Source organism: Scyliorhinus torazame, chromosome 4 (assembly GCF_047496885.1).
Source record: "Scyliorhinus torazame isolate Kashiwa2021f chromosome 4, sScyTor2.1, whole genome shotgun sequence".
Classification (NCBI taxonomy): Eukaryota; Metazoa; Chordata; class Chondrichthyes; order Carcharhiniformes; family Scyliorhinidae; genus Scyliorhinus; species Scyliorhinus torazame.
The window spans coordinates 275,816,848-275,839,239 of NC_092710.1; the positions used below are offsets into that span (position 1 = coordinate 275,816,848).

Sequence of the window (22,392 nt, forward strand, 5' to 3'; positions counted from 1 at the left end):
GCCTGTCCCTAATTGCCCTTAAGAACAAAACAATTAGAGCTAAAGCAATGGGGAGTGTTTGGAATGGAGAACCTGAAATGTTTGGGTTAGTGACATGGCTGGGTTTCTCAGGCTTGAGAAATAAGGTTTGCCTTAAGAGGGTCAATGTTGGGGTTCTCTCAGAGGTGGCAGCCGTTCGTCAATTTTCTCGGGCGAAAATTAAGATGTCAGCAGAAGCAGTATTCCAAAGGGGGAGGGATGGATAGGTGTTAGATGGTTGTGGTGTGTGAAAATTGGGACGGCTGGGGAAATGTTTATTTTACCATGTCAATGTTATTGTTTTGTTATAAAAATTTGCAAATATTTTAATAAAAATATATATTTTTAAAAAGAACATGCATAGAATCTTCCAGGAAGCAAAGCTTGAAGTAACAAACAAAATTACATTGTTCAAAAGCATTTTGAGAAGACTGCATTCTAGTCACTGTCACAACTGATCATAGGCAAGCTAGAAAACATGATGAAGCTTCCTTCCTCGACAAGTACATATTCCATGAACAGCCCCACATAAAGCCAGTCAAGACAGCCTCGCCTCAAACAAACTCCAGACTTGCACCAAACTAAACTGCAAAGAAATTGTTTGTTCATCCAAAAAAGGTAAAAATATTTTTTTCCAACATTTATGCTTTGAAGGTTTAACGAATTGTGGGCAGCACAGTAGCTTTACAGCTCCAGGGTCACAAGTTCGATCCCCGGCTTGGGTCACTGTCCGTGCGGAGTCTGCACGTTCTCCCCGTGTCTGCGTCGGTTTCGTCCGGGTGCTCTGGTTTCCTCCCAGAGTCCAAAGAGGTGCAGGTTAGGTGGATTGGCCATGACAAATTGCCCTTAGTGTCCCCCAAAAAAAGTGAGCTGGGGTTAATGGGATAGGGTGGAGGCGTGGACTTATGTAGGGTGCCCTTTCCAGGAGCCGATGCAGACTCGGATGGGCGAGATGGCCACCTTCTGCCCTGTAAATTCTATGATTCACTATTCACAAAATTAAATCCACAAATGCACTACATAGAAACTCCATCTCACATCTAAAGATCAGAGACTTGTCGGATGGCAACAGCACAGGAAGCCAATCAGCCCATCATGCCTGTGTCAACACTCTGCAAGGGCAACCCAGATCAAATGCAAAGCCGTGGTGGCAAGGGGAAGATGCAACTGGAGAAATACAGTTGCCAACTTTACTTGAACGTGCCCCAGGATGTTTCATCACATAAACTCCCCCACCTCCACGCCAATCATTCTCCCCTCGCCCCTATTCACCCAGGCTGCCCACGCCAGGAAAGCGAACAGATACCAGATCGGATCATTCTCAATCGGTAACAGTTGCATTTATATAGTACGTGGTAATAAACGCTTCACAACATAACCTTACACCCAACCACAAGACACCCATACAAAAATGATATGTGTCCAGAAGCTTAACCAAAGCGGTGGGTGTTCAGGAGCATCTTGATGGGGGCGATGGTACTTGGGCGAGGGAGCGGGGGGGCATTGTTTATTGACCCGATTACAATTCCTTCCCCGGCGGCCTACTGCCCGCAACCTTCTACTCCCGGAGGCCGACCGGCCCCCTCCACAGCAACACATACACCGGCAAAGTGTGGCTTCCCGTGCTGAACCGCACTTACCGAATTCAAATTCGCCGCTTTACAAACGGCGCAACCACCACCAACCGCCCCGCATTCAAAATTGGCGCACGGCTCAGCAAAACGCGACGGCATTGGCTGGGAGCACGGCCGGGATTCCGATTGGCTGCTGCCCGCTGCCCGCCCCCGCCCCCGCCCCCGCGAGCCCTGGACGGAAAGGGGGCGGGGTCACAGCTCGGACCAGCAACCGGCCGCTCTGAACTCCGCATCGTCAGTGGGCAGAGCTCCAGGCGCATTGCCAGGAACGGCCCCGGCTGGCAGCCTGCCCGAGCTGGTGCGGAACTCAGACAGTGGTCGTTGTTGTCAAGCCTGCTGAGTGTTTCCAGCATTTTCTGCTCATACTTCGAAGATTCACCAATTCAGCTGGAGACAGAAAGCAAAGGGAAAACACAGAGAAGATTTGGCAACGCCCAGCAGGCCAGGCGGTATTTGCAAAGATAAGAACACGATTACATTTCTCATTGCTCCTCATTAGAATCTGAAGATCCGTCTTTTGGGGGAAGAAACCAGCCATCCTTACCTGGTCCAGCTATGTGCGACTCAGCCCCACGCATGCCTCTTAACTAATTGCTGTCTTGTCTTGATTGGCCTGACATTTCCAAGATTAAAAGATTAATCTGGAAATTTCGGTAAGAGACCCCGGAAAAAAATGATATGGGCAATAAAAATCTTAAAACATTAAAATGTGTTGTCAATTGTCTTTGAATGTTTTGTTCGAACCCTTTCATTTATTAGTTAGAAAAAAATATTAAACAGTGTTTGACCAGGCAGGGCCGGTCAAGTCACAAGATCGTATGAATCCTTTAGTAAGTATGATCAACCAGAGTTGGCGATCTCAGCTGCATCAAACACTACGATTGAAGTAAAAAAAAACCGTTGCCATCTTCACAGGACAACTAAGGATGGGCATTAAGTGCCCACAGAATTAATTTTGATTGGAGGCATTTACTGGCAGAAATAAAATGAAGGGAAGATGCTTGGAAGTTACTGAAGTAAATAGGCGGTGCTGCTCGTTGATTTACATTAAACATTAGTTGGAAGCAGGGTGCCTCATTATAGTAATTCAAATTTGCGACCTTGCGATGTTGAGAAGACAATAAAACGTGTGACACTGGGAGGTGTTGCTTGAACAGCTGTGATTCAGGAGCAACGTTTGGAAAACAGCCATAATGGATCTCACAGGATTGCCGAAAATGCCTTGAAGGAGAAATCTACAAATATCAACTCTGGTAACAAAGCTGTAAGTTAGAAAGAAAGGATATTAAGGACCTCATAACATCTGAAAGTCAGGAATTATTTCTGCTTGCAGAATGATTCACAGTAAATGTTCCAAAGCACTTCACGGAGTGAAACGGACAGGGAACATTGGGCTTCATAAACTGGACCATAGAATACCGAGCAAATGTACAAAGAACAAAGAAACGTACAGCACAGGAACAGGCCCTTCAAGCCTGTGCCCACCATGCTGTCCGTCTAAACTAAAATCTTCTGCATTTCTGGAGTCCGTATCCCTCTATTCTCATCCTATTCATGTATCTGTCAAGATGCCCCTTAATCGTCACTATCGCCCCTGCTTCCACCACCTCCTCCGGCAGCGAGTTCCAGGCACCCACTACCCTCTGTGTAAAAAAATGCCTCGTACATCTACTCTAAACCTTGCCCCTCTCACCTTAAACCTATGCCCCCTCGTAATTGACCCCTGTACCCTGGGAAAAAGCTCTGACTATCCACTCTGTCTATGCCCCTCAGAATATCAGGTCACCCCTCAACCTCCGTCGTTCCAGTGAGAACAAGCCAAGTTTATTCAACCTCTCATAGCTAATGCCCTCCATACCAGGCAAGATCCTGGTAAACCTCTTCTGCACCCTCTCTAAAGCCTCCACATCCTTCTGGTAGTGTGGCGACCAGAATTGAACACTATATTCCAAGTGTGGCCTAACTAAGGTTCTATACAGCTGCAACATGACTTGCCAATTTTAATACTCAATGCCCTGGCCAATGAAGGCAAGCATGCCGTATGCCTTCTTGACTACCTTATCCACCTGTGTTGCCCCTTTCAGTGACCTGTGGACCTGTACACCTAGATCTCTGTGACTGTCAATACTCTTGAGGGTTCTACCATTCATTGTATATTCCCTACCTGCATTAGACCTTCCAAAATGCATTACAAGGTAATCAATATGTCACGGTTTTGTGTCTCCTTATAGGAAGGACTTTAATACTATAATGTACAGATCATGATAACCAAGAAAAAACTGTTGATAAGCCATCGTTGTATGGAATTGAGATTATTTCTATGGAAGCAATGGCTAATTATTTAATTGAGAAAGGGTGTTAATAGAATGCTTGCAGAAATACAACAGTATTTCCTCTGATTTGAGAATCAGTAACTAAAATGTATAATTGTCACTCAGGAGAGGTGTTAGGAGAGAGATTGAGATAAAGTTATTTGCACAATAATTAGGAGCAAGCAATGCATTGCAGCAGACGAGTTGATGCAGAGACAATTGTATCTCCCAAATGAAATGTGGATAAGCATTTGAAACAATAGGATTAGTTTTGTATTGGCCTAGTAAAGAGCCAGTACAGATACAATAAGCTAAATAGCATTAATTCTGTGATGTGAACTTCTGTGTATGGGAAGAAAGCTGGGAACAGATGTAATGAGCCTACAACTCCACCAACCTCTGTGTCATCTGCAAACTTACTAACCCACCCTTCCACTTCCTCATCCAAGTCATTTATAAAAACCACAAAGAGCAAAGATCCCAGAACAGATCCCTGTGGGACACCACTGTTCACCGACCTCCAGGCGGAATACCTTCCATCCACTATCACTTGCTGTCTTCTTTCGGCCAGCCAGTTCTGTATCCAGACAGCCAAATTTCCCTGTATCCCATGACCCTGACTTTCTGAATGAGCCTACCATGGGGAGCCTTATCAAATGTCTTACCAAAATCCAAATGCATCACATCCACTGCCCGACCTTCATCAATATGTCTCATCAGATCCTCAAAGAATTAAATGAGGCTTGTGAGGCATGACCTGCCCCTCACAAAGACATGCTGACTATCTTTAATCAAACTATGTTTTTCTAAATAATCATAAATCCTATCTCTCAGAATCCTTTCCAGTATTTTTCTCACCATAGATGTAAGACTGACTGGTCTGTAATTCCCAGGGATTTCCCTATTCCCTATCTTGAACATGGGAAGTACATTTACCTCCATCCAATCATCCGGTACTACTCCACTGGAGAGTGAGGACGCAAAGATCATCACCAACAGTGCAACAATCTCCTCCCTCGCTTCCCATAGTAACCTTGGATATATCCCGTCTGGCCCAGGGGACTTATCTATCCTGATGCTTTTCAAAATTTCCAGCACATTCTCCTTTTTAATATCAATCTGTTCGAGCCTATTAACCTGGTTCACGCTGTTCTCATGAGCAACAAGGTCCCTCTCTCTAGTGAATACTGAAGCAAAATATTCATTTAGAGCCTCCCCACGTCCTCAGACTGAAGGCACAAGTTCCCTCCACTATCCCTGACCGGCCCTACTCTCACTCTGATCATCCTCTTGTTTCTCACATAAGTGTAGAACGCCTAGTGGTTTTCCCTAATCCTTCCCACCAGGGCATTTTCATGTCCCCTTCTAGCTCCCCTAAGTCCATTTTTGAGTTCCTTCCTGGCTACTTTGTAACTTTCGAGAGCTGTGCCAGATCCTTGCTTCCTCAACCTTACGTAAGTTTCCTTCTTCCTCTTGACTAGAAGCTCCACTTCTCTTGTCATCCAAGGCTACTTTTTTTTTCTTTTAAAAAAATAAATTTTAGAGTACCCAATTATTTTTTTTTCCAATTATAATTTAGCGTTGCCAATCCACCTAATCTGCACATCTTTGGGTTGTGGGGGTGAAACCCACGCAGACATGGGGAGAATGTGCAAACTCCACAAGGACAGTGACCCAGGGCTGGGATTAAAATCCGGGTCCTCAGCGCTGCAGTCCCAGTGCTAACCACTGTCCACATGCCGCCCTATCCAAGGCTCCTTCACCTTACCATTCCTTCCTTGTCTCAGTGGGACAAAACTATCCAGTACTCACAGCAAGTGATCCTTAAACAACCCCCACATTACTGTTATGCATTTCCCTGAGAACAACTGTTCCCACTTTATGCTCCTCAGCTCCTGTCTAATAGCAGTATAATTTCCCCTCCCCCAATTAAATACCTTCCCATACTGTCTGTTCCTATCCCTCTCCGTAACTATGATAAAGGAGTTGTGGTCACTGTCACCGAAATGCTCTCCCATCGAGACATCTGACACCTGGCCTGGTTCATTGCCAAGCACCAAATCCAATATGGCCTTCCCCCTAGTCAGCCTATCTACATATTGAGTCAGGAATCCTTCTTGGACATATCTGACAAAATCTGCTCCATCCAAACCATTTGACTAAGGCGGTTCCAGTCAATATTAGGGAAGTTGAAGTCACCCATGACAACAATTCTGTTACTTCTGCACCTTTCCAAGATCTGCTGCCCAATCTGTTCCTCCATCTCTCTGCTGCTATTGGGGGGGGGGGGGTCTATAGAAAACATCCAATAAGTGACTGCTCCTTTCTTGTTTCTGACTTCCACCCATATTGACTCAGTAGACAAACCCTCCTCGACTATCTCCTTTTCTGCAGCTGTGATGCACTTCCTAATTAACAGTGCCACTCCCCCTCCTCTTTTACCCCTCCCTATTCTTCTTAAAACACCTAAACGCCGGAACATCTAACAACCATTCCTGCCCCTATGCAATCCATGTCTCCGGAATGGCCACAACATTGTAGTTCCAAGTACTGATCATGCTCTAAGTTCATTTCCCTTATCCCTGACACTCCTTGCATTGAAACAGACACACTTTAACCCATCCCACTGAGTGCAACTTTGCCCTATCAACTGTCCATCCTTCTTCACAGATTCGCTGCATACTATTTTGGCCTGTTCAACAGCTACTCTATCCTCTGATCCATAGCTCTGGTTCCCACCCCCCTGCCAAACTAGTTTAAACCCTCCCGAAGAGCTCTCGGAAACCTCACGCCCAGGATATTGGTGCCCCTCCAGTTTAGGTGCAACCCGTCCTTCATGTACAGGTCCCACCTTCCCCAGAAGGTACCCCAATGATCTACGGGCACGATTCTCCGAAATGGAGGCCAAGTGTTCGCGCCGGCGTGAACGCCGTCGTGTTTCACGACGGCGCGAACAGGGCCCGGGCACGACCTATTCTGGCCCCCATAGCGGTTCACGCCGCTCCAGCATCATTACGCGGTGCCAAATGGGTGCCGCGCCAACCCACGCATGCACAGTTGGGGCAGCCCAAACCTGCACATGCGCAGTTGGGCCGCACCATCCTGCACATGCACGGGGAACGTCTTACGGACGCCGACCCCTCACCAACATGGTGCCGGTGTTCTGGGGCCGCACGCGGAAGGAGGTAGGCCCGGGGTGGGAGAGGCCGGGGTGGGAGAGGCCGGCCCGCCGATCGGTGGGCCCCGATCGCGGGCCAGACCCCATCAGACGCCACGCCAGTCTGGCCAGACCCCATCAGACGCACCGGGCCGGTTCTCCGAGTGGCCCGGTGCGAATCGCGCGCCACTGGTTTGCGGCAGGTGGGAGAATCGCGTGCGGGGGTCTGGGCGGCATGGCGCGAGTCGCGCGGCGCCCCGGCGATTCTCCCACCTGGCGTGGGGGGGGGGGGGGGGAATAGCGCCTACATATCTGAATCCTTCCCTCCTACACCAGCCATTGTTCAGATGCACTCGCTCTCTGTGAGTGCAGTTAGGAGGATAATGGTGCAATTCAGGATATATAACACAGATTTTGGAGATTTCTTTTTGAAACCCAGTGCTGTGGAAATGATGTAATGGCTAAAGAATTGCCTTAAAGGTGAGCTAAAATTTGAGTTAATATCAGACCAAATGCTTGGGAAGGAAAAACTAACCTAAGTTAAAATAACACATTTATACAAGTAACACATTCCTTTCAAGGAACCTTTCAAGGAACCAGAACAGTACCGAGGAAACGGGTTCTGAATGCTGATTCCCGGGGTCTCAACTATTCATTGCATCGATGTGGAACTGTGGAGATCGACAGTTCGAACACGCCACAGCGAAAAACCGCACCGACCTCCTCAGAAGACAAACATGGGACGCAACCGACAGAATACCCTTCGTCGTCCAGTACATCCCCGGAGCGGAGAAACTACGTCATCTTCTTCACAGCCTTCAACACGTCATTGATGACGATGAACATCTTGCCAAGGTCATCCCCACACCCCCACTACTTGCCTTCAAACAACCGCGCAATCTCAAACAAACCATTGTTTGCAGCAAACTACCCAGTCTTCAGAACAGTGACCACGACACCACACAACCCTGCCATGGCAATCTCTGCAAGACGTGCCAGATCATCGACATGGATACCACTATTACACGTGAGAACACCACCCACCAGGTACGCGGTACATACTCGTGCGACTCGGCCAACGTTGTCTACCTCAGACGCTGCAGGAAAGGATGTCCCGAAGCGTGGTACATTGGCGAGACCATGCAGACGCTGCGACAATGAATGAACGTACATCGCGCGACAATCATCAGGCAGGAATGTTCCCTTCCAGTCGGGGAACACTTCAGCAGTCAAGGGCATTCAGCCTCTGATCTCCGGGTAAGCGTTCTCCAAGGCGGCCTTCAGGACGCGCGACAACGCAGAATCGCCGAGCAGAAACTTATAGCCAGGTTCCGCACACACGAGTGCGGCCTCATCCGGGACCTGGGATTCATGTTGCATTACATTCATCCCCCACCATCTGGCCTGCGAAATCCTACCAACTGTCCTGGCTTGGTACAACTCACACCTCTTTAACCTGGGGTTACCCCATCTCTGGATCTGTAAAGATTTAATCACCTGCTAATGGTCGCATTCCAAGCATTGTCTGGCATCTTTGAATCTGTCTATATATATGTTTCTGGAACATACCTCTTCATTCACCTGAGGAAGGAGCAGCGCTCCGAAAGCTAGTGACATCGAAACAAACCTGTTGGACTTTAACCTGGTGTTGTAAGACTTCGTACTGTATTCATTGCATCAATTAACGACTTAAATGATGGGATAGAAAACCACATATCTAAAGTTGTTGCTGACACAAAGATAAACAGCATTATATGCTGTGCAAATGGAAGCATAAGATTACCAAGAGATATTGGCAGATTAAATGGAGGGGCAAAGCTGCAGCAATTAGATTTCATTGGAGGCGAATGTCGTTTGATTTATCCTTTCGGGATTTTCTGCGGTGTGCTGCAAATAGCAGTAGTAATTGCTGACACCTTGGTACGATTCACCCAGTACCATCTTGTCCCAACTTGTGCCGGGTAGCGCGGGATGTTGCACGCGCAGATTGTGCCACGATGGTTGAGTGACAGGTGGCGGCCGCATGCGCAGTGAAACTGGCCGTGCCGGCGCGCGCGGAGGGTGAGGGGGAGGGGGGACACAGTAACCGAGAGTGAGTAAGGTGACAGGAGCTGGCCGGGACCGGATCAGGCCGAGAAGGATGGACCGAATTTTTTTTTAAAACACTGGGGGCGGGGGGAAGGTGGGAGAGAGGGCGGTGCCAGGGCGCGCGCGGGTGGTGCCAGGGCGCACGCGGGGGGGCGCGAGCGCTCGGCGGGAGGGCGCGGCGCGCGGCGGAGGTGTTGGGAGCGCGCGCAGGCGCGTGGGCAGACAGTGACCTTGGAGTGGATGTGCGACAGAGGAGCTCTGCTCACACTCGAGGTAAGAGCAACAAAAATAAGTAGACAGCATCGCCCACAGCTGCCGTCCACGGGCATTAGGTTTCTCCTGGTTTGGTATCGATCCCAAAGGGATTGTCTTGAATGGGTGATCGTTTTGGAACGAGTGCATTTAAAAAAAAAACAATATTCACAGCTACAGACCGTGCGATTAACGTGGTTGATCAGATTTGAAGTGAGCAGTGTGGGTTTGGTCCGCCTGGCTGTGTGTGGGTTTGCTGAACAGTTCGCAGGATTAAATTGCTATTTTTATTTCAAAAATCTAATTCTCAATAAATATATGCCGCGTACGTTTCGAAATGGGCTTCCCTCTGTGCCAGATATGGCACGTCCATTCGTGCTCGAGTTCAGTTGATTCGTTCATCTCGCGGTGAACATCCATCAATCGGGAATGTTTCTGGAAATCGGAGACAATGCGGTGGGGTGATGTGCACTTGCTGACATTGCTTTGCAAGAGGGAAGCGGCCGTCTGTTCTTTTTTTTTGGGGGGGGGGGGGAGGGGGACTGTTATTTTACCCTTTTTCCAATGAAGAAAATGAATGGTGACTCCAGCCGGGTTTTCTTTGCCGAAAGGTGACATTTGGTTTGAAGCTTTAGGTGTTTATTTCAAACGGGCTGAGACTGAACCAGCATAAACCGTTAATCCGATATTTATGCCGGGCTAATATTCCGATTGATTACTGAGCTCTCAGTCTTCAATTTAGTGCAGGTAAATTCTATATTTGAGGAAATAAATCGATATGTTTCTCTACCCCCCCCCCCCCCCCCCCCCCCAGGTAATGACTAAGGGGGATTTTTATTTTTTGCTTTGAGATATCCCAGATTATTTTGAATGTGCGGTGGATGCGAAATCGGGTATATCTGTAACATCCCCTAACATCACGCATTGATATAGGTCAAAAATGCATGATTACTGTGCCTAAATTTTGTTAAACTTGCAGAGATCATTACAGTGTACGTGCGGGTGCAGCCCATTTTCGCAACTCTGAATTTTTGACCTTTGCAGAAAAAGGTTCATTGCTCAAGATGTGTGTTTCTGGTTCTCTAGGAAATATGTGTAACAAAGATAGCATCCATTCAGTTTTCGTATGGTATAAGTTGAATTAATGGAAAATGCACAAGTTACGAGCAACCCTACTTGCTCTAAATACATGTACAGCAGCTTATGTGTTTGGTATTCCCAGTTAAAATAGAAATTAATCACACTAGACACCTTTTCATGTGGTAGTGGTAATAAAAGCAAATAGGTCAGCACAGTATTAATAATATGCTAGTAAACTGCAAAAACGGTACAAATTTATGTAGAGGTGTTTATTAATAATATGCTAGTAAACTGCAAAAACAGTACAAATTTATGTGGAGGTGTTTTTGGAACAAAATTTTGAGTATGTTAGTGAGCATTTTTGTTCCATTGTATTCCCTTCTCTCTTCAATTCAGCCTTCTGGATGAACTGACTCATGCTGCAGCATAGTTTAACGTTCACTAGCAGCCATCCTGGACTTTTTCCATTCGACATTGGGAGATTAGATAACATCATGTATATAATAATAATAACCGCTTATTGTCACAAGTAGGCTTCAATGAAGTTACTGTGAAAAGCCCCTAGTCGCCACATTCCGGCGCCTGTTTGGGGAGGCTGGTACGGGAATTGAACCCGTGCTGCTGGCATTGTTCTGCATTACAAGCCAGCTGTTTAACCCACTGTGCTAAACCAGTATATAGCACCTTTATGCTTTTTGAAGCATCTCCAGAGGCTTTCCTATGTTAATAAGACAAACTGGACACTGGGACAAGGAAGTGATGTAGCTTGGTTAAAGGACAGTGACTGTAGATTGACCATTCGCCAAGTAAGACATTGTAGCAAGTCTTGTTTTATTTTGATTTGGTACAGTATCTATACTCTCCTTCAGATTGGTGCTGGTTAACAGTCTGAATTGAGAAACGTTGCAGTGAGTCCAGCATATCTGAGGTCAATTTTAACATACCACTGCCATCCCAGTTGCGTTCAGGTAACTGAGCACAGACAAGGGGCTTCATTATAATCCAGCTTTGCTAAATAGGACACTAAGTAGCATCATGTTATCCATGGAGCCATGGGGAAGGATTAAAATTTGTTTATGTAAATTTTATAAATTAGTACAAATTGCAATATTGACAAAATTTGAGGATTTATCTGGGACAATCGGATGATTTTTTTATTTAAATGTAAAACTCCATTTCAAGGTGTCTGCTTCTTTACTTGGGCCGTCTTCCAGAACATGCCAACCATAGTCAGGAGTCATGAATCACATGGCAGAAGTAGTTACTGTGGAGTCATATCCATTCGGAAGTGTCCAGAATAATTTGAATTGCAACCTTTATATAGCTGAAAGTATTGGAGACTGAATTCTAATCCATGTTTCGGAAGCCAAGTATTACTGCATCAATTTTAAGTAGGATGTGGAATTGAACATATGGTAGTGTTGTCACTGTGGGAAAATAATTTTTAACTTTCCAATTCAAACAATAAACGTCACCATTAATGCACCTTTTACAATAATTGTGAAGAGTTCTGTAAAGCATTGCTCGATTTAAAAAAAAAAAAAAAAAAATTTAAAAAAAAATATTTAGACTGAAATTCTGGGGCTGGTTTAGCACAGGGTTAAAGAGCTGGCTTTTAAAGCAGACCAAGGCAGGCCAGCAGCATGGTTCAATTCCCGTACCAGCCTCCCTGAACAGGCACCGGAATATGGCGACTAGGGGCTTTTCACAGTAACTTCATTTGAAGCCTACTTGTGACAATAAGCAATTTTCATTTCATTTCAGAAAACTGTTTCTGGCACTCAATTAAGTAAATATTCATAATAGGAAATGGATGAGAGGCTTTGAGCAAGCATTATCTATGCATCTTCACAGTTGAAGACAAAGAAAGCATCCCAAGAATAGGAGAAAATCAAGAGGCAAAAGGGAGGGAGGACAGAAAACAGTCACCATCACTCGAGAAAAAAAGATGGAAAAACTAATGAAACTTAAGGCTCACAGTTCCCCTGGACCTGATCGCCTGCAACCTAGGATCTTGAAATAAGTGACAAGATCTGGTGAATGCACTGGTTGTAATCTTCCAAAATTTCCTTGGTCCTGAAAAGGTTCCAGCGGATTGGAAAACTGCAAATGTAAAACCTTTGTTCAATAAATAAGTGGGACAGAAAGCAGGAAACTCGAGGCCAGTTAGCCTAACATCTGTCATTGGCAAAAATTGAATAATCCATTATTAACCAAGTAGTAACAGGGCATTTGGACAATCATAATACAACCACAGTCCACAGATGTGGAGGTTAGACGGATTGGCCATGCAAAATTGCCCCTCTGTGTCCAGCAGGTTAATTACTGGGTTATGGGCTAGGGTGGAGGTGTGGGTTTAAGTAGGGTGTGCTTTCCAAGGGCTGGTGCAGACTTGATGGGCCGAATGGCCTCCACTGTATTTTCTTTGATTCTATGAATTAGGAAGGGACAGCGTGGTTTTGTGAAAGGGAAATTGGGTTTGACAGATTTGTTTGAATTCTTCGAGGAAGTGACAGCAAGGTGGATAAAAGGGAACCAGTGGATTTATGCAGGGTTTCCCAAACCCTTTGAGTCGTGGAACCTCTTGTGACCTCCCAAGAACATCGGGGAACCCCAAACATTCTCATAATGTCAATGCCCTTTTTTGTCATGAGATAGATGCAAACACAAATCAAATGTAAACAACAATTTTCTGGTTATATTTATGCATATAATTACGAATTAGAAGAGGCACACAGTCACAAATACATTTGCCAGCTACATGGCCCCTTCACATTAACCCCTGGCCAAGCCATCCTCCCATGGCCCCATAACATTTACCCCTGGAAGTAGTACCAATTTAGGAGTGGGTAATCTAGTAATAATTTAAAAATTCTATTGTTAAATAAGACTTGAGTCTTACCTTTTGTCATTTTTAATGGGGGAATGATGCTGGAAAGCTGGTTCTCATGTTGGACACGCGCACCCCTCTCTCTCCTGCATACACACACACACTCATTCACCTTGTTCTCTCACGCACACACACATACGTTTGCATCTCTCACATTCTCACACACACACACACAAACCTCTCTCTTTCACACTTACTCCCTATCTCACTCACACACATGCCCTATCTCACTCACACTCACCTTCTTCCCTCACACACACTCACCCCCATCTATCACATATGCCTCTCCAAGGCCCGAATCCCACCCCACTCTCATACGTGCCTCTCACCAATTCTTGCTGACTCTTTTATCCATTCTCAGGATCAATCCTATTTACATTGTGTTGCCCTATTATGTATTTTCTTTTCATGTACTAAATGATCTGTTTGAACTGCTCGAGGAAAAATACTTTTCACTGTACACTCGGTACACATGACAATAAACAAATCCAATCCAATCCTCGCTGTTGGCCACAGGATTTTCTGTCCAGTAACAGCGAGATGGAATAAATTGAATGGGACAATCAGAGAAAAGCCTCTCGGATCACTGAATGGTATCAGCATCCAGTGCCCCAAGAGGTCTAGCTCTGATTGGCCAATTTCATTGCTGTAATTATTTTTGGAATTTGTTTGGTTGCTCCTTTTAAACTGGTGTTTGCCGGTCATGTGGCAGCTGCCAGTTCCCCGGAGGCTCTTCATTGACCCCTTGATGCAGTGTATTTGGATGTCAATAAGACCACATAAACGGTTACTAGTTTATATTTCTGGGGATGATATTTTAGCATTGAGAGCTAACTAATAGGAAATAGAGAGTCAGAATAAATGGTTCATTTTCAAGTTGGCAAACTAATTAGTGGATCATAGCTGGGGATTCGGCTATTTACCATCTATATTAATGACTTGGATGAAGGAATCGACTGATTGTAGCCAAATTTGCTAACAATATAAAGATAGGTAGGAAAGCAAATTGTGAGGAGAATACAAAAAGTCTACAAAGGGATATCATAGGTTAAATGACTGAGCAGAAAATTTGCAGATGGAGTATAATGTGGGAAATGTGAGATTGTCCACTTTGGCAGGAAATATAGAAAAGCAGAATATTTAAATGGAGAGACTCAGAATGCTGCAGTGCAGAGGTATTTGGGAGTCCTTGTACATGAATCACAAAATGTCAGTGTGCAGGTACAACAAGTAATTAGGAAGATAAATGGAATGTTGGCCTTTTATTACAAGGGGAATGGATGATAAGTATAGGGGTGTCTTGCTACAATTGTACAGACTATTGGTGAGGTCACACCTAGAGTACTGTATGCATTTTTGTCACTTCCATTGAAAGCAGTTCAGAGAAGGTTCACTGGGCAGATTCCTGGGATGAGGGATTTGTCTTTCATAGAATCCCTACAGTGCAGAAGGAGGCCATTCGGCCCATCAAGTCTGCACCGACCCTCTGAAAGAGCACCCTACCTCGGGTCAGGCCCCACCCTATCCCTGTAACCCAACTAATCTTTTGGACACTAAGAAGCAATTTAGCATGGCCAATCCATCTAACCTGCACATCTTTGGACTGTGGGAGGAAACCGGAGCACCTGGAGGAAACCCACGCAGAAACGGAGAGAAAGTGCAAACTCCACACAGACAGTCACCCGAGGCCAGATTTGAACCCGGGTCCCTGGCGCTGTGAGGCAGCATTGCTAACCACTGTGCCACCCATAACTGCAATGCAGCTATGAACAATTTATGTTCAAATGTGTTCATTTTTGACTGTTATCTATGTGAACGCTATTGTGTACGTTATCTTTAATTGCAGCTGCATTTTTCATTAACATCTTGTACTTTTAAAAGTATTTTTCTGTCAATTTTTCTCTTTCGCAGGGAAATTAGTCACTTTAATCGATTATTTTGTTACAAACGTGGTTTCTAATGATACGGAGATGGAACAAATGTTCGTGATTAGTTACCAGCTCCGACAATGTCACTGAGCGCAACTTTGTTGTTGAAATGAAATGAAATGTAAATTGCTTATTGTCACAAGTAGGCTTCAAATGAAGTTACTGTGAAAAGCCCCTAGTCGCCATATTCCGGCGCCTGTTCGGGGAGGCTGGTACGGGAATTGAACCGTGCTGCTGGCCTGCCTTGGTCTGCTTTAAAAGCCAGCTATTTAGCCCTGTGCTATTGTTAGTATCAAATGGGACAGATTTAGAACCGATGTAGCAGCTCAAAATTGGGATACCCTTCAGGAGCTATAGGCCAACAGCAGTAGCAAAATAGTACTCCACTCTGATCTACCTCATGGACTGGTGCATCCCTCACTCTACCATTCCCATCAAACCAGGGGGTCTTTGGCAGCCTTCCGCCTCATAATAAATAAATAATCGCTTATTGTCACAAGTAGGCTTCAATGAAGTTACTGTGAAAAGCCCCTAGTGGCCACATTTCGGCGCCTGTTCGGGGAGGCCAGTACGGGAATTGAACCCGCGCTGCTGCCTTGTTCTGATTACAAGCCAGCTGTTTAGCCCATTAGATGAGGGTTTGCGTCTTCGTGGTCAACTCTGTTAACCGGTCCCTGGCACGGGCAAGATGGCACCCGGGTGGCACTTGCAGATGCTCAGGTGGCATCGGGGGTGCCAGCATATCACCCTGCTGTGAGCCTGACCACCAAGGGGCTCCCAATCGCCAGGAAGACCTCCACCAAGTAACGGTACGCCTTGTCCATGTTTTTGGAAATCAGTGCTACACCGCGCTCTCTCGCGGTCTCCGAGTCTAACTGCTCACTTGAATGTGCAAATGTGGGTCCCGACCACAAATCGCGATGCCTCGCGAGATTTTGTTAGATCTCATGAGGCGTAATGAGCGTACTAAATCCCACGCGATTTGACTCGGGACGCCTCGAGGCCGATAGATCGCTCCCTAAGTTTATTAAAACAGTGTTTTGCCCCTCATTCCGAAGGTCACTTTCATGCCTCTAATTCTCAAGAGTTGTGGAATCTAGTAACTAACACATTCTGAATATTTTTTAAAAATTGAAACGTTCTGATGGGGTCACGAAACAGAGTTGCTTCAAACTGGTATCAGCAAAAACTGAGTATTCTAATAAATAATGAAGTACCAGTGAAAATTATATTTGGGTAATTTCAACTTTTAGGGGGGAGGGGGGAGTTGGGGTGGGGGGCAGAAAATCCCACCCATTGTTTTTAGTTCAACTAATTCGCCTGGTAGATTATTTCGAACATTATGTTTTGAGTAAAGGTGGCCCTCCTCTTTACCTAACTTAAGTTTATATTTCACTATTTTCCATTTATTTCCTTGTATTCCTTGCTCAATTTGAACTATCTGAGTTCCCTTATTTACATCATTTACAGAGGCCTCCCTTAGCTGCCTTTCCAGCTTGTAGAGCTAAACTTCTCTAATCTTTTTTCCTAGTTCATCCCTTTATGCATGAGGTTAGCCTTGTCCTCTAATAATAATAATCTTTCTTAGTGTCACAAGTAAGCTCACATTAACACTGCAATGAAGTTACTGTGAAAATCCCATAGTCGCCACATTCCGGCACCTGTTCGGGTACACTGACACTTCTGACATTGGAGGCAGCACGGTGGCATTGTGGTTTGCACAGTTACTTCACAGCTCCCAGGGTCCCAGGTTCGATTCCCGGCTGGGTCACTGTGCGGAGTCTGCAGATTCTCCCTGTGCGTGGGTTTTCTCCGGGTGCTCCGGTTTCCTCCCACAGTCCAAAGATGTGCGGGTTAGGTGGATTGGCCTTGCTAAATTGCCCTTAGTATCCAAAAAGGTTAGGTAGGGGTCACTGGATTACGGGGATAGGGTAGATACGTGGGTTGAGTAGGGGCCGCTACAGGCTCCTTCCGCACTGTAAATTCTATGATTCTATAAGAATTCAGAATGTCCAATTCACCTAATAAGCACATCTTTCGGGACTATGGGATCCTTTCTAAGGCATTTTGCATTATTTCGGCAAGATAACTAAAACTCAACACTGGTCTGAGCAGTGCATTATTAAACCTAAATAATGTATATTCCATTAGATTTTTGAAACTCACTGTACTAATTCAATTCCACTTGTTTAATTATAATTAATGATTTTTGATAAACTGTACTTTTCATTTCCTTGTGTGAAAATATCATCTGTTCAGTTGTAAACTCAATTGAGGAAACAATTTAAATCCATTTGCAAATCGTTTACTGCATTCACTGTCTCACTCTCTACTGCTCTCATTGTTTTAGCTGGCTTTAGTTTCAAGTGATAAATTTGCATTGGAATTAACATAGATCCAAGTACTGCTTCTATCAAACCACTGTTTCCTCTCCACCCCTTCAAGTTTAACATTAAACCTCTTAAGTCATCACAGCCATTTTTTGAATTAGCTTTGTGTCAAATGTTGAGCTTTTCAAAACTTTTGTGGCTTTTTAACCTAATTTAAAAATTCAGTGGCGAGCATTCTGTTTGTTGACTCTTTATTTCTCTTGCCCTGTTGGGTTTACGTGTTGAGTCATAAAGATTGAGGGGGAGAGAATCCAGAAGTTGTGAGTCAGGGTCTTCCCTTTTTAAATCCATGCCAATTATTATTAAGTATTTGCTATACACGTACTCTCAATTCCAGTATGTTACCTGTATTTGATAATCTGTAGTTGCTAGAATCAAATTCAGCTTAATAAAATACATTAGCCTGCATCAAGCCTTGAGGAACATCAGTCAATAATGATTCTACATTGCAAGCTAGTGTCCTACAAATTTACTCCCTAGTTCCCTTCAATATCAAAGGCTCGAAGACAGAACCACCCCTTCTAAATTGACTTTAAAATCCTCTAGTGTATGGGATGTGTTACTGTAATCAGACTGCTAACTATTAATCGTGTACATGCTATTTCCAACCAACAGCAGTTCATATTGTTCTTCACAGAAGAGAAAACACAGATACTGATCCTTTGTTAAAACGTTGACTGGAAATTAGCTTTGTATAAGGTTCCTCGAGTCTAAGAGGGGTGGAGAGGTTTAACCGTGAATCTGTGATTGGTAATGATAAGTTTTTTTAATAAATGTTTTTTTATTGGGTTTTTGGACAAAGTATATTTTCCGTTATGTATACAGGATAAGAGACATACACACGTATATAGAAGAGAGGGGCACACCCAAACATACCAAAGAAAAGAAAATAGTAAATAATTTTTTTAAAAATACAATAAAAAATAAAATAGAATGATAATAGGTAATGATAAGTTGGCTGCAGGGTTTACCGTCTGTAGTGAAATGGATTGGTGGGCGGGGGATGGTGGGGGAAGCATTTGGGATGATGTGCAAGAGATAAAGTGAGGTGGCAGGAGGGAATGTGAGGGACTAAAGTTGGGGAGGCTGGAGAGAAATCTGTGGATGAGGATTTCAAATTCAAGATATTGGGGAAACGGAACCACTGTAGGTTATTAATTAATTAGTATTAAATCGCTTATTGTCATAAGTAGGCTTCAAATGAAGTTACTGTGAAAAGCCCCTAGTCGCCACGTTCCGCGCCTGTTCGGGGAGGCTGGTACGGGAATTGAACCGCGCTGCTGGCCTGCCTTGGTCTGCTTTAAAAGCCAGCTATTTAGCCCAGTGTGCTAAACCAGCCCCCGGTTGGTTGAGAAGATGGGAAAGTTGGACTTGATATTGGAGAGAATGTGGATGGCAGAGTTTTGGTGAATTTATAGATTATGTACATAACTAGTACAGTATTATGGAGTTTGAGAAATTGATAATACATTTCAGTGCCAGGAATTTTGAAAGTACTGTAAGTGTAAACAGCATATTAAAATGTATTTTCCTCCTGTTTGCATATGCCCTTAATAAAAGGTTGATTTTAATTTAATAATGTTAATTTAGGGTATATTTTTTGCTATTGAGGCAAAACTTATTTTGAGGGACAGTTGGGTTATATTGATTTTGATAATTTGAAACTTATGGGGCTGGATTCTCGGTCCCCCCCTCCGACACCGAAATCGGGTTTGGCGATGAGGCAGAGAATCTGTTTTCGCGCAGGAAATCGTGAACGGTGCCGGTTTTGCAATTCTCCGCCCCCCAAAAATCGGCATACTCCCGCGCCAAGTATCCACCGTCTCAGGCCATTGCCTGAGGCTTGCCCTGCGATGCTCCATTACCCACTGCCTGAATTCCCAACGGCGTGGTTCTAACACGGTCCCACCGTCTATGATCCTCGCATGGCAGATGCGGACTCAGTCCGGGGCCACCACAGTCGGGGGAGGGCCGATCGGTGGGCAGGGGGTGCTTCAATTGGGGTTAGGGGCAATGTGTGCAGGTGGCCTGGGGTGTGCAATCGGCCGATGTGGGGCACAATTTCGGCGGTGCAGGTCTGCGGGCTGAGTCCGCCGTGGGGCACGGCGTGGCCGCTGGAGGCTGTTGCCGTGTGCATGCGCGGCCTCTGACCTGGCAGTGCGGGGGGCCGTAACGGCAGCTGGAGCTGCGAGCTCTACGACAGCTGCCTGCTAGCCCCCAGCCAAACGGGGAATCTGTGGCCTTTTGACGCCTGTTTTCCTGGCGTAAAAGGCCAGTTTTCCCGACATGTGGAGACATAGTCCCAAAAACGGAGAATCTACAAAACATATACAAATGATATGTCTGTAAGCAGCCAGACTTGAAAGTTGGGCAATAGAGCATTATTAATAGTACAGTATCATGTAGATGCTTTTAACAGTATTGGCCAATTTTCGAAGGTGCTACTGTGTAATTATTGAGTTAGTGAAGGAAGTGGCAAGAAAGTAGTGTTTCACAGATAACACCAAAGTTAAGAATAGGTTTTTTGTAGCATCTTTTAAAATCTTTTTTTTTAAAAAAAAAAAATTTTATTAAAGGTTTTCATAAAATATCAATAACAAAATGAGAAAGAAAAAAGAACCCAACAGGGTTAAGTACAAAACACAATCTAAAAAAGCAACCCCCCAAACCCCCCCCCCCCCCGTACCTAAATAATAAATTAACATTAACACCCCGACTTAACACAACAGGTGTATGCACTCCCTCAGACCCTCCAGTGTTAATAACATAAACAAAAATAAAGTAAACCACCCCCCCCCCCCCCCCCCCCCCCCCCCGAGCTGCTGCTGCCATTGACCAATGTCTATCGTTCTGCCAGGAAGTCTATGAACGGTTGCCACCGCCTAAAGAAGACTTGTACCGACCCTCTCAAGGCGAATTCCACTCTCTCCAACTTAATAAACCCCGCCATATCGTTGATCCAGGATTCCACTCTTGGGGGCCTCGCATCTTTCCACTGAAGGAGAATCCTTTGCCGGGCTACCAGGGATGCAAAGGCCAGAATTCCGGCCTTTTTGCCTCCTGCAGTCCCGGCTCCTCTGCCACCCCAGATATTGCGAACCCCCAGCCCGGTTTGACCCTGGATCCTATCACCCTCGACACCGTCCTCGCTACGCCCTTCCAAAATTCCTCCAGCGCTGGGCATGCCCAGAACATATGGGTGTGATTTTCTGGGCTCGCTGAGCACCTAACACACCTGTCCTCACCCCCAAAGAACTGGCTCATCCTTGTCCCGGTCATGTGTGCCCTGTGCAGCACCTTAAACTGTATGAGGCCGAGCCTCGCGCACGAAGAGGAAGAGTTCACCCTCCCTAGGGCATCTGCCCACGTCCCCTCTTCGATCTCCTCTCCCAACTCCTCCTCCCACTTACCTTTCAACTCCACCCCCGAGGCCTCCTCCTCCTGCATCACCTGGTAAGTTTCCGAGATCTTCCCCACTCCCACCCACCCCCCCGAGAGCACCCTGTCCTGTACTCTGTGTGGCAGTAGCCGCGGGAATTCCACCACCTGCCGTCTGGCAAAAGCCCTTACCTTAAGACACCTTTTAAAATCTATATGTTTGTGGCGAGAATGGTTGAGGCCTCGACTAGGCACCATTTAGTACTTATCCACACAAACATGGACCAGTTGTTATGGCACCTAGGGAGGTCATCCAGACCATTGGAGACCCCTGAATGGTTGGGCTCTGGACCGGGTGGTACCCTGGCACCTGGGCACCTTGGCATTGACACCTAGACACTGCCTGGATGGTGCTGGCAGGTGCATTGTGACGGTGCCAGGCTGGCAAAACCAAGATGTCAGGTTGCCCGTGCCAGGGATCGGGCCTGGGGTGCCTTGCCCTTGAGAGCTAGGGTGGGGGGCTCGAGGACCCCAGAAGAGGTACGCTGAGTGCAGTAGGGGGGGGGGGGGTCTGGAGGCCTCGCTAGGGATGCTAAGAGGGGATGAAGGATCAGGTCTGTCTTTAAACATGTCGCCTCAATCCGCAAGTAGTCTTCCTGCACTGATGAGTCGAGTTTGCCAGTGCAGGAAATGATGTAAGTGAGGCCTTGATGGGCGTTCCTCGGCGAGACCAAAAGAAACGGCGAAGTGCCGTTGCAGTGCCGAGAAACACCCCACTAAACACGCCCAAAAGCCGAATCTGATTTTTTTTCTCCTGTTAAATTGCGCCCCTGATGTATTTTGCTGGCTTTTGTGAGAACCTTAAGTTTAACGTATGGTAAAGTGTCAAAATATCAGTGATATGACTGGAATAATTTAGGAAACAAATTTTTTATTTTTCATAGGTATTGGAGGGGTAATACTTTTGAATGAAATAATGGATGCAGTAGTCCACCTCATTAATGATTCTCTGGAATTCTATCGATGGAGCCTCATCATTGCAGGTACTTATTTATATTCTGTTGGGAATAATGCAGCACTGACACTGGACGTCCTGCATTCTGTACACCTCTTCATGTAGAGTACGTGTACATATTAGTCTGTGTGCTTTTCTAATCTCTGTGTTAGACCTAGATATTACCTGACTTGGATAGAAAAGAGCCTTTGTTACAACATAATCATCTCCCAAACAATTAATCTGTTAATGCAAATAATCTCATTCTGGG

The 22,392-nt window shown here is 45.5% G+C and overlaps 2 protein-coding genes across 3 annotated transcripts in view; one reads left to right on the top strand and one right to left on the bottom strand.

Annotated features, from left to right (window-relative positions):
* The window catches only part of ttk (ttk protein kinase), an 84,242-nt gene extending 82,494 nt beyond the window's left edge, over positions 1-1,748 (bottom strand). Inside the window, 1 exon segment of the mRNA XM_072499811.1 lies at positions 1,659-1,748. The gene's annotated coding sequence lies outside the window, so the exon portion shown is untranslated.
* A 7,649-nt stretch (positions 1,749-9,397) lies between these two features.
* Positions 9,398-22,392, top strand: part of elovl4a (ELOVL fatty acid elongase 4a) — an 86,252-nt gene continuing 73,257 nt past the window's right edge. Inside the window, exons 1-3 of one of the 2 annotated variants that reach the window (XM_072499812.1) lie at positions 9,398-9,482; positions 18,387-18,499; positions 22,072-22,170. In XM_072499812.1, coding sequence (XP_072355913.1) covers positions 22,104-22,170 — 67 coding nt within the window. In that variant the 5' untranslated portion in view covers positions 9,398-9,482; positions 18,387-18,499; positions 22,072-22,103. The remainder of the gene's footprint in view (positions 9,483-18,386; positions 18,500-22,071; positions 22,171-22,392) is intronic. The other variant, XM_072499813.1, reaches the window with a different exon arrangement.